Source organism: Cebus imitator, unplaced genomic scaffold (genome assembly GCF_001604975.1).
Source record: "Cebus imitator isolate Cc_AM_T3 unplaced genomic scaffold, Cebus_imitator-1.0 Scaffold390, whole genome shotgun sequence".
NCBI classification, from domain to species: Eukaryota; Metazoa; Chordata; class Mammalia; order Primates; family Cebidae; genus Cebus; species Cebus imitator.
Window position 1 is genome coordinate 1,743,922 of NW_016107705.1, and position 15,372 is coordinate 1,759,293.

At 36.4% G+C, this 15,372-nt stretch overlaps 1 protein-coding gene across 1 annotated transcript in view; it reads left to right on the forward strand.

The window, feature by feature from the left end:
* TPK1 (thiamin pyrophosphokinase 1) overlaps positions 1 to 15,372 on the forward strand; it is a 245,793-nt gene that overhangs the window by 194,782 nt on the left and 35,639 nt on the right. Inside the window, exon 6 of the mRNA XM_017508327.2 lies at positions 7,419 to 7,514. Within this exon, the coding sequence (XP_017363816.2) occupies positions 7,419 to 7,514 (96 nt within the window). The remainder of the gene's footprint in view (positions 1 to 7,418; positions 7,515 to 15,372) is intronic.

A 15,372-nucleotide genomic window follows, 5' to 3' on the forward strand; every position in this document is an offset into this window, starting at 1 on the left:
TAATCCTAGTTACTCGGGAGGCTGAGGCAGGAGAATCACTTGAACCTGGGAGGCAGAGGTTGCAGTCAGCCAAGATTGCACTATTGCACTCCAGCGAGGCTCTGTCCAAAAAAAAAAAAAATAGACAAAAGAAAAAAAGAAATTAGTCCATTCTCATGTTAATATAAAGAAATACCTGAGACTGGGTAATTTATAAAGGAAAGAGGTTTAATTGACTCAAAGTTCCACATTGCTTGGGAGACTTCAGGAAACTTACAATCATGGCAGAAGGTCAAGGAGAAGCAGGCACCTTCTAAACAGGGTGGTAAGATGGAGTGAATGTAAGCAGGGGAAATGCCAGATGCTTATAAAACCATCAGATCTTGTGAGACTCACTCACTATCACCAGAACAGCATAGGGGAGACCACCACCATGATTCAGTTACTTCCTACCAGGACCCTCTCAGGACTTGTTGGGATTATGGAGATTATAATTCAAGGTGTGATTTCAGTACAAACCGTATGATTCTGGCAGGCCTCTCCCAAATCTCACATCCTAACATTTCGAAACACATTCATGCCTTCCCAACAGTCTCCCAAAGTCTTAACTCATTCTAGCATGAACTCAAAAGTCCAAGTCCAAAGTCCCATCTGAGATAAGGCAAGTCCCTTCTGCCTATGAACCTGTAAAATCAAAAGCAAGTTAGTTACTCCTAAATACAACGGAAGTACAGGCATTGGGTAAATATACACATTGCATATGGGAGATATTGGCCAAAGCAAAGGGGCTATAGGTCCCATGCAAGTCCAAAATCCATTAAGACATTTATTAAACCTTAAAGTTCCAAAATGATCTCCTTTGACTCCATGTCTTGTGTCCAGGTCACACTGATGCAAGAGATGGGATCCCATGGCCTTGGACAGCTCAACCCCTTTGGCTTTGCAGGATATAGCCTCACTCTCAGTTGCTTTCATGGGCTGTCATTGAGTACCTGCAGCTTTTCCAGGAGGACAGTGCAAGCTGTCACTGGATCTACCATTCTGGGGTCTGGAGGACAGTGGCCCTCCTCTCATGGCTTCGCTAGGTAGTGCCCCAGTTGGGACTCTGTGTGGGGGCTCTGACTCCACATTTTCCCTCTGCACTGCCCTAGCAGAGGTTCTCCATGAGGGCTCTGCCCCTGCAGCAATCTTCTTCCTGGACAGTCAGGCTTTCCATACATCTTCTGAAATCTGGGTTAGAGGTTCCCAAAACTTCAGTTCTTGACTTCTTTGCACCTACAGGCCTAATACCATGTGTAAGCTGCCACTTAGGGCATGGACCCTCTGAGGCAATGGCCTGAGCTTTATCTTGTCCCCTTTTAGCCACAGCTGGGACTGAAATAACTAGGATGCAGGGCACCATGTCCTGAGGCTGCAGAGAGCAGGGGGACCCTGGACCCAGCACACGAAACCATTTTCTCCTTCTAGGCCACTGGGCCTTTGTTGGGAGGGGCTGCTGTGAAGGTCTCTGACATGCCCCGGAGATGCTTTCCCCATTGTCTTTGGATTAACATTCTATTCTTTGTTACTTATGCAAATTTCTGCAGCTGGCTTGAATTTCTCCCCCAGAAAATGAGTGTTACTTTTCTATCACATCATCAGGCTGTGAATTTTCCAAATATTTATGCTCTGCTTCCTCTTGAATGCTGTGCCACTTAGAAATTTCCTCTGCCAGATATCCTAAGTCATCTCTCTCAAGTTCAAAGTACCACATAATTCTATGGCAGGGTCAAAAATATCACCAGTCTCTTTGCTAAAGCATAGTAAGAGTCACCTTTGATTCAGTTCCCGAGAAGTTCCTCATCTCCATCTGATACCACCTTAGCCTGGACTTCATTTTCCATATCGCTATCAGAATTTTGGCCAAAGCCATTCAGCAGGTCTCTGGGAAGTTCTAATATTTCCCACATCTTCCTGTCTTCTTAATCCTCCAAGTCTCTAGAGAGTTCTAAACTTTCAAACATTTTCCTGTCTTCTGCTGAGTCCTTCAAATGGTTCCAACCTCCACCTTTTACCCAGTTCCAAAGTTGCTTCCACATTTTCAGGCATCTTTACAGTAGCACCCTTCTCCTGGTACCAATTTACGTATTAGTCTGTTCTCACGCTGCTCTGAAGAAATACCCAAGATGGGTAATTTATAAAGGAAAAAGCTTTAAATGACTCACAGTTTTGTGTTGTTGGGGAGGCCTCAGGAAACTTACAATCATGGTGGATGGCAAAGACTAAGCAGGAACCTTCTTCACAGGGAGTCAAGATGGAGGAAGTGCAAGCAGGGGAAATGGCAGATGTGTATAAAACCATCAGATTTCATAAGACTCACTCAGTTTCATGAGAACAGAATGGAGGAAACTGCCCCAATTATTCAGTTACTTCCCACCAGGACCCTCTCAAAGTACATGGAAATTATGGGAACAATTCAAGATGAGATTTTGGTGAGGGCACAGCCAAATCATATCAGAAATATTTAAGATATACACAAGTATAAATGCTTAAATAATAAACCAAATATTTTCGTAACCATGACACAACTCAATAAATGCTGCCTATACAGTTCAAGATTTCTGTGGCCCTTTCTCATGGTTAAATCTTAAAAAAAAATTCTCTTATATTTCTTAATACTTTAATGAAAGCTACACTAAATCCTATTAAATGTAATAAGCATGTTTTTAACATTGCATATATATATGCAGTTATACTCCCTGTGTGATTCTGTAACTCATTTATGTGTCACATTTATTATTCTGTAGGTTTTTTGTTGTTCATTCATTTTTGTCATAGAATAGCCGAGTGTTTAAATATGCCATAGTTTTTTTGTTAATCTAAGGTATGACAAATGTGTATCAGTGATTTTTACTTGGGTTTATCTGATTACGAGTGAAAATCAACATCCTTTCATGTGTTTGTCTTTTTCTGTTTTGCTAGTCTTTAACTTGCCTAATATTTTGCGTATTTGCTTTCATGGCTCACTGCAGCCTCAACCTTCTGAGCTCAAACAATTCTCCCACCTCAGCCTCCCAAGGTATCCACCACCATGCTTGGCTAATTTTTTTTTTTTTGTAGTGATGGATTTTTGCCAAGTTACCAAGGCTTGACTCAGATTTCTGCACTCAAGCAGTCCTACATGTGTATTGGCTTTTTCATGTGTATTGGTGATATGGTTTGACTGTTTCCCCACCCAAATCTCATTTTGAATTCTCATGTATTGTGGGAGGGACCTGCTGGGCAGTAATTGAATCATGGGGCAAGTCTTTCCTGTGCTGTTCTCGTCATAGTGAATAAGCCTCATAAGATCTGATAGTTTTCAAAAGGGGATTTTTCCTGAATAAGCTCTCTCTTTGCCTGCTGCCATGCATGTAAGATGTGGCTTATTCCTCCTTTCCTTCTGCCGTGATAATGAGTCTCCCCAGCCATATTAAACTGTAAGTCCAATTAAACCTCTTCCTTTTGTAAATTACCCACTCTAGGGTATGTCTTTATCAACAGCATGAAAACGAAATACTACAATTAATTGGCTTTTTTAGGTTTGCCGCTCTTTAACTTGCCTATTCAAATATTTTGCCCATTTTTTCATCCAGTTATTCTTTATAGATTTTTACAAATTCTTTATGAATTCTGGATAGTAATCTTTTTTTTAGTTATGTTTGTGGAAAATAACTTCTTTCATTTTGAAGCTTTTTTATTTTAGGCATATTGTTTATTGATGAAAAAAGTTATTAGTTAAAAGTAGCTGAATTTATCAATTCTTTCTCTTCAGATTTATATTTATTTTTGCACTTCATTTAAAATATCACATACTACAATCATTTTCTTTTCTGTTTTTTGTAAATGTTTTGAGACTTTGCTATTAAGTTTCCAAATGTGTGTATGTGTATGTCTATTTTTATCTTCCCCATTCTGTTCAGTTATCTATTTACCAACTATATATTGAACACTTTCTGTGTGCCAGTCACTGTTCTAGCTCCTAAAGACAGCTGTGCTCACACAAGAGAATATTTCTGCTTCTGTGGTTCTAATATTCTACTGTTTCATTTTGCCAATACCCTGTTGTGTTAATTAATTTATATGTCTGAATATCTGGAAAGGCAAGGTCAACCACCTTGTTCTTCTGTGAAATTGCCTTTGCTTTTTTTTTTTTTTTCTGGTCCCTTATTCTTTCATGTAAATCCTGCTGACTTGCATGAAAAATATTGTTGACTTGATAGATGACTTTTATCTTTCTGTCCTTGTGATTCTTTGATACTCTTTCCATGTATATGTGAAAACTTATATTTTAAGACTAGCCAGGTGTGATGGCTCACACCTGTAATCCCAGCACTTTGGGGGCCAAGGCCATAGAATTGCTTGAGCCCAGGAATTTGAGACCAGCATGGGTAACATAGGAAAACCCCATCACTACAAAAAAATCAACTGAGCATCGTGGTACATTCCTGTAGTCCCAGCTACTTGGGAGGCTGAAGTAGGAGGATTGCTTTAGTCCAGGAGGTCAAGGCTGCAGTGAGCCATGAGTGTGCCACTGCACTCCAGCCTATGGAACAGAGGAAGACCCTGTCTCAAAAAGAAAAAAACAAAAAGTATAATCTGAGAATGGAGCCATTTGTTGGTTCATAACATAATACTTTGTATACTGAAAACATTTTACATAACTGAGAAAAAAATAGAAGATAGCAGTACTTGAAACAAAAATTCCGACTCTTTGGCACCATAGGTCTATTTTTTGTGCATTTCTATTAGGAAATTAGTATTAAAAACTACTTGTTAGAAAGTAATATTTTTAATTACCAAATTTCATGGCTTTAATATCTTCTCAGTCCTTGGATAGCAAGTATGAGGGATTTCTTTTTCTTTCTTTCTTTTTTTTTTTTTTTTGAGCAAGTATATCAGTGTAATTTTTCACAGCACCTCAGTTCTTCTGACATTAGGAAATTGGGCTTCATATTAAAATAATGATAAATATTAATATATAGTGGGGAGTATTGCTTGATACCTTATAGTATTTCTACATTGTTTCTTGTTTGCAGGATCTTGGTAGTTTCTCATCTTTATCTTTCTGTTTCTCCTCTCTTAGATCTTAATATGTTACCCTAAGACCCAGAAAACAGTGGAAACATCTTTAGTTAGCCACAGGCCTGTTATTGCACTTTGGTTAAGATTTCGTTTTTCAGGTCTCCTTTTTAAGTGTTGGCAGCTGCCCTGCAACTGCTATTAGAGCTACCTCCACTTCCTGTGAGTTTATTCTCAGTCTGTGATGAGATTAGAACCATTTAAACTTGTAAATGACTGTTTATCAGTTAAACACCTTCAACGACTTTATAGAAATTCTTGAGTTAGATTCACTCTGAATTTTTCAGTGCTAATCTCTTTCCATGTCCTGAACCAAGCATTTCTATGTGTTTATTGTAAATGATGAGGCAAAGTAAGATATTCCAGCCTTGCTCATATGTTTCAAGTAGGCTTTTTTTTTTTAAATAGTATCCTTCTTTTGAAACTAACTCTCGAGATCTTATATGACATTTTTCTATCAGCTATCTAAGAATTTGTTTTACTTGGTGAGCGTAAATAAATAGGATTTCTAGTCATGTCTTTGCTGCTGATTACTACCTAGCTGTCCAATTGTCAGCAGGTCAATTTTTGTCTCTTGTTTTTATTTTCTTAATCTACAAAATTTTGCGGTGGGTGCTAGATAGATTACTTCCTGGGTTTTGTTTAACTGTCATTTTCTCTATGGATCTCTATGTGGATTCTGTGAAGGTAGATAATGATGTATTAATCATTCATTATGTTGAATTTTCTATTTGCCTTTTAAATTTTATTTCCTTTTAAATATGTCTATTGTCAGCATTTAAAAGAGGAAGACAATTTTTCATTGTGAAATATGGCATATTTGGCAATAAGATACCGCACGATTGTACCCCCTAGCCAGTGTACATTATTATAACTGTATTTGTAAAAATCAATTTTCTTCCTCAAGAATATTCTTTAAACGTTTATTGAACATTTACTATGCAACAAACTGGTGCCTGGTACTGGAAACAATATGAATGAACCTACCCTTGAGGACCTTTCAGTGTAAAGATTTTTGGTTTGGTGGCAGTCTGTTCAACCCTGCTAATAATATTCCTGTATGCCCTGGCATATGCTGCTGTCTTCCTTATTAGGAGTGTTAACCTGAGAAGGGTCACTTCTTTATGTCCTTGCTTGGTGATTATAGTAAATTTCATTGTTCTTGTAGGGTCAAGAAAGTATATGTTGATGATCATGTAAAGATGACATATATATCTTTTAGAGCATAATATATTTCCGAATGATGAGAAATTAATTTTTTCATTGGTCACTATAGTGTAGGAGAGTCATAAATGAATGAAGCACAGGTTGAGCTTGACACATTTAAAGAGACCTTGAAGTAAAAGAAGAACCTTTAAATCTACCGAGAGTGGTTCTTAGAATAATTTAAGTGGCAGTATGGGTGTTTTGTATCCTTGAAAACTCTTTGAATGGCAACTTTATATACTAGATTATTTTTAACTTTCCCTTACTCAGCTGTTTGTCAGAGTCCAAGAATTGTTTTATTCCTGAATTAAGAAGTCTGAAGTCCCATCATGCTCACTTTATGTACCTTTGCCTCTGTATGACATTGGAGGAAAAGGTGTCATTTCAAAAATATGGTTTCTTTAGCCATCTAAGTTCACTAGTGCCAACAAACTGGCACTTTTGTGGCTTCACACTTATAAATATATTTCATTGTTTTTCACTGGGTAAGTTATCTTGTAGAGAAGGCAAAGAACTTATCAATTCACTTCATTATGTCCAAAAGATAATCCAGGAGACATATTTACGCAGACATAGCTCTTTGTTCTGTGTCTCACAAGGGAGAAAGAGGCTTTTATAAAAGAATATTGTAGGACTGCTGACTTGATTTTACTTGAAATGTAAGGTTTTATTATTCAATATTAATATTAGTTTCTTTCATTCATGTAAACAAGCTCATCAGTTCTGCTTAAAGAACTTCAAAGTTTCATCAAATAGTTTCATTTTAATTTCAGGTAATTGAACTGATAAAATAATTTATTATACTTGTATCAAAGTCCTTATGTTAATCTTGAATGTCATCACATCACATCAGTATTTTTAAAAGGCCCATTAATGTAGTATAATCTATACTTTTCTTAAATAAAATGATTGTCATAATCAGTCCATTATTCTAACACTCTAATACCATTTCTGAAATGTTCCATGATGTGAAATTAAAAAGATAATGATAATGATTCTAATGATATGGGAACAATAAAGGCATAATAGGATATGTCATTTGATATGTTATCTTTACTTTTATAGGTCTTGATCTTGTTTGTAAGGGTGAAATTACTTCTTATTCTTACCTTTTCTTTTGCTTTAATACATAGGGATGTGAGCTTATTTCAACTCCTGATCAAGACCACACTGATTTTACTAAGTGCCTTAAAATGCTTCAAAAGAAGATAGAAGAAAATGACTTAAAGGTAATACATACACGTATTTGGTGGTTATTACAAAGGATATGAAAAATGTGTTTTTTTTTTCACTCAGCTGAAATGGATATTTACTTTTGTGTCTTTTTTTGTTGTTGTTGTTGTTAAATTGCTACCAGGTTGTTTTTTTTTTCCCCCTATATATCAGATAAATCTGTACTTAGCTGCCAAAACATTAACATGTACACTTAAACCAGGGGACACAAATCTAAACATCTTAGTGGCAAGGTAATGAAATGGGTGAACTGGACCATGTGTAAAGTAATCAAAACTGGGAACTCATTCTTGCCCGAAAGTGACTATCTGCTGTTCATCTCTAGTTGATTGTTGCCATGAAGAGCTATATGTATTTTTGTACTATGTCTATTTACATATTGTATAGGCAAAACAAGCAAATGTGGCCTTGATTTGGCCCATGGGCTATCACTGCAAATTTTTATATAAGCGAACATCAACCTTTTTTTAAGCCAGAGAAGAGTCTACTGCTTTGCATTATGTGCTCTTTAAGGTATCCAGTACTGATAATTCACCTAGTATCCAGATCTTTAATTGCATTAATTGGTTAGTACACAAGTTTATTTTTTATTTTATTTTTTGAAACCTGTTGAAATGGCATGCAAAGTTTTTTAAGTCTGTGATTAATGAAGAGCTACAAAATTAAACCTGAAGCATTGAATGACAATTGACCTCCCCCCCAACCCCATTCAGGGGCAATAAGTTTTAAGCTGAGATGGATGATCAATTGTGTAATTTTAAATCAAGAAAAGCAGGAAAACAGCCTTGTATATTAGAATGGTTTTGATACCACAACTAACAGAAAACACATTTCAATCTGCTCTCAATAGCCATGTGATATAGGGCAGTCTTGAGACAGAGCTCTGTCAAACTCATGTTCTCTTCTCTTATTTATCCTGGCTCTGCTTTGTAGGCTTTGACTTCACACTGGTTTCCCTGATTGTCCAGCTGCCACCTGCAGTAACATTTTACCTTTCAAATGTAGGGGGATTAAAGCATAGAGCTGGGGAGATACATCACTTCCCACCATCATAGGACTTAACCTTTAAGATCTCTCCATTAAACCACTCTTGCTTTTGGCAAAGGAAAATGAGAGAATCCTGACTGTCTTTGGTTGGAGCCAGCTGTAGGATCAATCCATGTGGCTTATGTATTCAAACTACATGGTTAATACATATTTTGCAGGATGGGACAGATATCAGAGTGGAAGCTCTAACAAAAATTTATTAAACATAAACTCTAGCATATATTTACTAAGTTGCAGTAGTAAATTCTTTTTTCCCTTTGAAATAAAACCTTGTTAACTATCACAATTGGCAAGTAGCTCAATCTGGGAACTCACCAAAATAATTGCGTGAACATTTCTTATCTCTGTTGCAGTTTTGCTGAACTCTATCAAATGTATTGTGCTATTTCCAGCAGTAAACTGCTGTAATTATTTGTTTAATGAAAGCAGAAAACAGCCAATTGAGATTTGTTTCATCCAGATATCACTGATTTGATATTTCTTAGGAAAAAAATTGTAAATATTCACAGCTATATTTTGTTTTTCCCAGCACCTCCATGGACATGATTAAAAGCTAAGAGGCAATTATGTGAGTCTAATGCCTTCCATCTAACCAATAGCATCTATAAAACAGTATTCTGTCATTAAGCCTTGAAACAAATAATCATATCTTAACAAGGCCCAAATCTAGAGAGAGCCTCAAACTGGGAGAAGAGGGTATGATCTGCAACCAAATTTGACAGTCTTGACCAATCTGGTGGGGAGTGTTGAAGCAAGACTAGCTGTTAGAGGACTCCTGCATTTGACAGAAATAGCAACAACCTTGTACTCCAACTGTGATTAGTCACAGACTAGAGGATGCTCAGGAGGAATGTAGACTTGGCTCAGAGGTTGCCAGGGAAGACTGCAGACTCAGTGGCATGATGTTCTGCCTCCTGAAGGGGTGGCAGCTGGGTGCCTCCACACAGCCTACAGTGAGTTCTTTTTTGAAGAGCAGTGCAGTGGTTCACTGCCTGTGCTGCCTTAGGCCCCGACGTGCCTTGGGGCCAAGGCATTCTCCCGCCCCATCCTGCGCCAGTGTTTCTCCTTGATCCTAAAATATGCCGCATTTCCTCCTCTCTCCTGCTTTAACGTGTTTTTGTGTACGTTGCCCCCTCTACTTTGAATCTTATTTTTTCTTTTCTTTGTCTAAACCATGCATGCCAGAGGGTTTCCTTTTTTTTTCTTTTTTTCTTTTTCTTTTTTTTTTTTTTTTTTTTTTGGTTTTTATTTTTTTTTTTTTTTTTTTTTTTTTTTTTTGTTACAATAGGTTTTAGGGTACAAGTGGTTTTTGGTTACATGGATGAATTGTACATTGTTGAAGTCTGAGAGTTTAGTGTACCTATTACCTTAGTAGTGTACATTCTACTCAATATGTAGTTTTTCATTCCTCAACCCCCTCCTACCCTCTCCTCTTCTGAGTCTTCAGTGTCCATTATATCACTATGTGTTTGCATACCCATGGCTTAGCTCTCACATATAAATGAGAAAATGTGGTATTTGGTTTTCCATCTCTGAGTTACTTCACTTAGAATAATGGGCATGGCAGAGTTTGAGTGGCTGCCCTTAACTATCACTCCAGGTTAGGTTTAGCTACTGTACATTTCCATACCCTCCTTTATTTTTTCTTTAGGGCATTCTGAAAATTTTTAATCATTTTACTAATTATTTCTAATTATTTGCCTAAAGTCATCCTTGCCAACTTGACTGTACAGCCCATGAAGCTGAGGTCTGGTCTGCTTGTTCATAACCTGACAGCAGTGCTCTGCATGTAAGAAGTACTCCTTGAAAATGTGGTACCTTTTATGCACTACAAGAACACACAGGAGAGTGGAATGTATCAGTTCGGAGACAGGGTTTTTAGAGAAGGCTGAGACCTATAATAAGTAAACAGGAGCTAGACAGTACATTAGTCCATTTTACATTGCTATAAAGGAATACCTGAGGCTAGGTAATTTATAAAGATAAGCATTATATTTGGCTTATGCTTATGCTAGCTGTACAAGCATGGCATCAGAACCTGTTTGGCTTCTCATGTCCCCTCAGGAAGCTTTTACTCATGGCAAAAGGTAAAGGGGCAGCAGGCCTGTCACATGGCAGGAAGGGAGCAAGAAAGATGCCAGGGTCTTTGTAAGAACCAGTTCTCTTGTGAACTAATAGAGTGAGAACTTACTCATTAGAACAAAGGTGGCACCTAGCCATTCATGAGGGATCCACCCCCATGATCCAAACACCTTCCACGAGGCTCCACTTCAGACATTGGGGATCACGTTTCAACGTGAGATTTGGAGGGAACAAACATCCAGACTGTATCAGGCAGCAAAGGGGAGAAGAGTGTTTCAAGAAGTACTATAGTGTAGAGAGTGTGGATAGCACTTTGTAGGAGTGGATAAAACTCCATCTCTGTCCTCGTAGGGTCTTGGCTAGGCCTTGAGAATTAAATTGACCTGAGATAGATTAACATTTCATAGCATAAAATTTTATTTCATACAAATTTTACATGGCATAGGAGCCCTTATAAAGAAATGAAGACCCAGAGAAGTACTTAAAGCCAGTTACTTTTGTACTAGATTGGACAAAGAAAAGTAGGTTGTGAAGAAGCATCTAACTTATATGGGAGGCTTAAAAGTTAAGAGTTATTTTTATCACAAGACAAGGATGCCCTTTCTCACCCTCACCCCTCCTATTCAACATAGTATTGGAAGTTCTAGGCAGGGCAGTCAAGCAAGATAAAGAAATAAAGGCTACTCAAATAGGAAGAGAGAAAGTCAAACTATCTTTGTTTGCAGATGACATGATCTTATATCTAGAAAACTCCATCTTCTCAGCCTAAAAGCTTCTTAAGTTGATAAGCAGCATCTGCAAAGTCTCAGGATACGATTTCAATGTGCAAAAATCACTAGCATTCTTATAAACCAACAACAGGCAAGCTGAGAGCAAATCATGAATGAACTCCCTATTCCCAATTGCCACAAAAAGAATAAAATACCTAGTAATACAGCTAGTGAGGAAAGTGAAGGACTTCTTCAAGGGGAGCTGTAAACCGCTGCTCAAAGAAATTAGAGATGACCCAAACAAATGGAAAACACTCCATGCTCATGGATAGGAAGAATCAATATCATGAAAGTGGCTATGCTGCCCAAAGTAATTTACAGATTCTGTACTATTCCCATTGAATAACTGACTAATAAAACTACCAACATATTCTTCACAGCATTAGAAAGAAACTATGTTAAAATTCCTATGGAACCAAAAAAAAAGAGTCCAAATAGCCAAGGCAATCCTAAGCAAAAAAACAAAGCTAGGAGGCATCACATTACCCAACTTCAAACTATTATAGGGCTACAGTACAAGAACAGACACATAGACCCATGGAGCAGAACAGAGAACCCAGAAATAAGACCACACACCTACAACCATCTGATTTTTGACAAATCTGACAAAAACAAGCAATGGGGAAAAGATTCCCTATTTAATAAATGGTGCTGGGAGAACTGGCTAGCAATGTGCAGAAAACTGAATCTGGACCACTTCCTTACACTATATACAAAATTCAACTCAAGATAAAGACTTAAGTGTTAACACCCCAAACTAAATACTCTAGAACAAAGCATAGACCATACCATTCAGGAAATAGGCATGGGCAAAGATTTCATGATGAAGATGCCAAAAACAATTGCAACAAAAGCAAAAATTGACAAATGGTATGTAATTGAAGAGCTTCTACACAGCAAAATAAACTATAAATAGAGTAAACAGACAACCTACATAATGGGAGAAAGTTTTTGCAATCTAGGCATCTGATAAAGGTCTAATATTCAGCATCTATAGGGAATTTAAACAAATTATAAGAGAAAAACAACCCCATTAAAAAGCAGGCAAAGTGGTTATATTAAATCTGAAGAAATAGAATATCTGTGAGCCTCCACCTGACTTTACATTTAACTTAGAAAGTCAGCATTGTATTTTAGTTGATGTTATAGCAAGAGAAAAGCAACATTAAAAGTTCCCTCTACCCTCTACCTGTATTCCTACCTCCATATGAGATCATGAAGACTTTCTAAAATTTCTTCTGATAATACACATAGACTGTATCAAATCTTTATGTGGCTCTTCTCCATCTAATAAATCATATCAAATTATTATATATTTTGTATTTCTACTTATTATAAGTATAAATTTTATAATCAAAGTACATTTTATAGTATTCGAATCTTACCATAAAATAAAATGTTAATTGTAATGTAAATGAAATGCAAAATTGTATTTAATATGTTAAAGAACTATATGCTAGAAATTCATAGAATTTGAATTAGGCCTGTCCTGATCCTAAAGGAGTTTACTATCTAGAACATGAGATTAATTTTTAAAAATTCCACTAAATTACCTTATTAGTTCATGTACCAATATCTAATTTAAACCTATTCACCCTTAACATTTATTCTTCTGCACAAGGATTCTCTGGTACATGGGACTTTTTAAGGCTTGCTTTCATGTTGCCACATTGTTTATCTGTAACTGAGTCATGAATAATACATTATCAGGATGCCATCTGATACATCTGAGTCTTCAAAAGACACATATATTTTCGGATGTTGTGATACACACTTGAGATCTAAACCCTGGGATTTGGCGAAAAACATTAAAAGCTGTTTCTCTAAACATCTAAAAATATAAGATGCACATTCTTTACAATAAAGGAGAAATACATCAAAATTATGAGGTCCCAAGAATAACAGAATAGGTCTCTTTAGGATATTTACTAGTATTATGTGGCAACAGAATCAGTTACTCCAATTTTAAATGTAGACTATATATTAGACAAAATTTGAGCAGAAAAGTTCGCATTAATTTCAATCTGAATGCTTTAGAGATTTAAACCAATACTAGTTTTATTTGTTAAAACCTCAATACATTTTAGCCTCCATATATTTTGCCATGTTATTTCTTAAGCAGTTTTTAAATCAAATAATGCAGGATGGGGAATAGATTCTATGAATGAGGGCAAATGCCTACATTATATGTATATACACACATGAATGACTATAAGGTTAATACTACTAAAGGCCACAGGTTCATCACATATTATTCTTTTTTATTTTTCTTAATAGGCTGGGTAAGTACTGAATTGTCATTTACATATTTTAAGACATTTCATTTCTATATTATTTGATTATGTCCAAATTGAAGTTCTTGACTCTTGACCATTAGGACTTTGTTAAGAACAGTCTTTGTATTTAATTTCTGTATGGCATTTCTCAGGTAGATAACGTATCTTTATACTTCAGCAAACCCTATGAGCTTAGAATATTTTATTATATCCTCTAATTATCAGTATTGGATTTAGGTGTACATTTTTTTGTAATGTATTAGTGGATTTGTTTTATGTTCATACTAAATATGAACATTCTCCTCAATTGAAAATAAAGTTTAAGACTTAGTAATTGACTGGACTAATTACTCAGCCTTATAAGAAGATCTGAGTCATGGGGTTGCAGGAGAAACCATGACAGTACTCCAAGAGAAATCTTTCTAGTACTATCTCTTTAAAGGAAAATATGTGTGTGTGTGTTTGTGTAAAAATGTATTCTGAAAAGGAAAAAGTAACTTTATAGTGGAGAAACCTGGCAGATACCACGTTAATCAAGTGAACAAAAGTAATGTCATTATGTCATACTGATGACACCCTCCTATGGATGTAAGTTGAGAAGGGCACTTGTGGAGCTCTCTAAAACCCATTATTTAACCTTTAAAATAGTCAAAGAACTCCAAATTGAAGAATATTCCATAAAATGCCTGATCAACATTTTTAAGGCCAACAAAGAAAAACTGAGAAATTGTTATGGCCAGAGGAGATAAAGAAGATATGACAACTAAATGCAGTATGGTAACCCGATTTCAATTGTGTAGTGGAAAAATAGGACACTAGTGGAAAGCTGTTGAAATGTGAATAAATGTTAAAGTGTAGTTAATAGTAGTGACCAGTGTCAGTCTTAATTGTATCCTATGTATGATGTTTAGACAAGATGTTAACACTGCTGAAAACTGGATGAAGAGTATATGCCTTGTACTATTTTTGGAACTTTTTTGTAAATCTAAAAGTATTCCAAACACAACACTTCTTTGAGAAAATATATACACTGTTTCAAATATGCTATTACCATAGAACAAGTGTAATCTTTTTGTGGATGGGCCCACAGTAATATAGAATAAAGGCAAGTGTTTCTTACTACTTAGGCAAAAAAACAATGCCTTTTATGGATTCTCCCACCTTTAAAATGTCTCCTCGGGAAATTTCAAATTGTAAGTTTCTGCTGCATATTTAGACAACTGTTTTACATGAAAATTATGCCTGGTAGAAAATCTTAGCTAGACGTTTGATGGTGTTTAAACTATGGAGACAGCCCAGAAGATCTCAACTTTTCCACTTTCCCAAGGGATACATTTCAAAGTATGATAAGACGCTATCAAATGTAGAACTTCCACTAGATACGTTTTTATCAGGATTAACTCTAGAAGTACTGACCTATGTATTCTTGCCTCTCCTTCTTGCCTGGCAGGCTCCTTCCTGGTCTTCTTCAGCCTCTCGTTTTCTCGTGGGCACTGCCTGTGCTGACACTCTGACATGGCTGCCCTTCACCTCTTTATCTTGTTTCCATGGCCTTCACTTACCACTTCTGTGCCATTCATTAACTCCTAATTTATACCTTTAATCCTAAACTCCAAAGCAGTTTTTCTACTTGCTACCTGGAAGACCAGAGGAACTTCATTATATTGTCTAAAACAAAA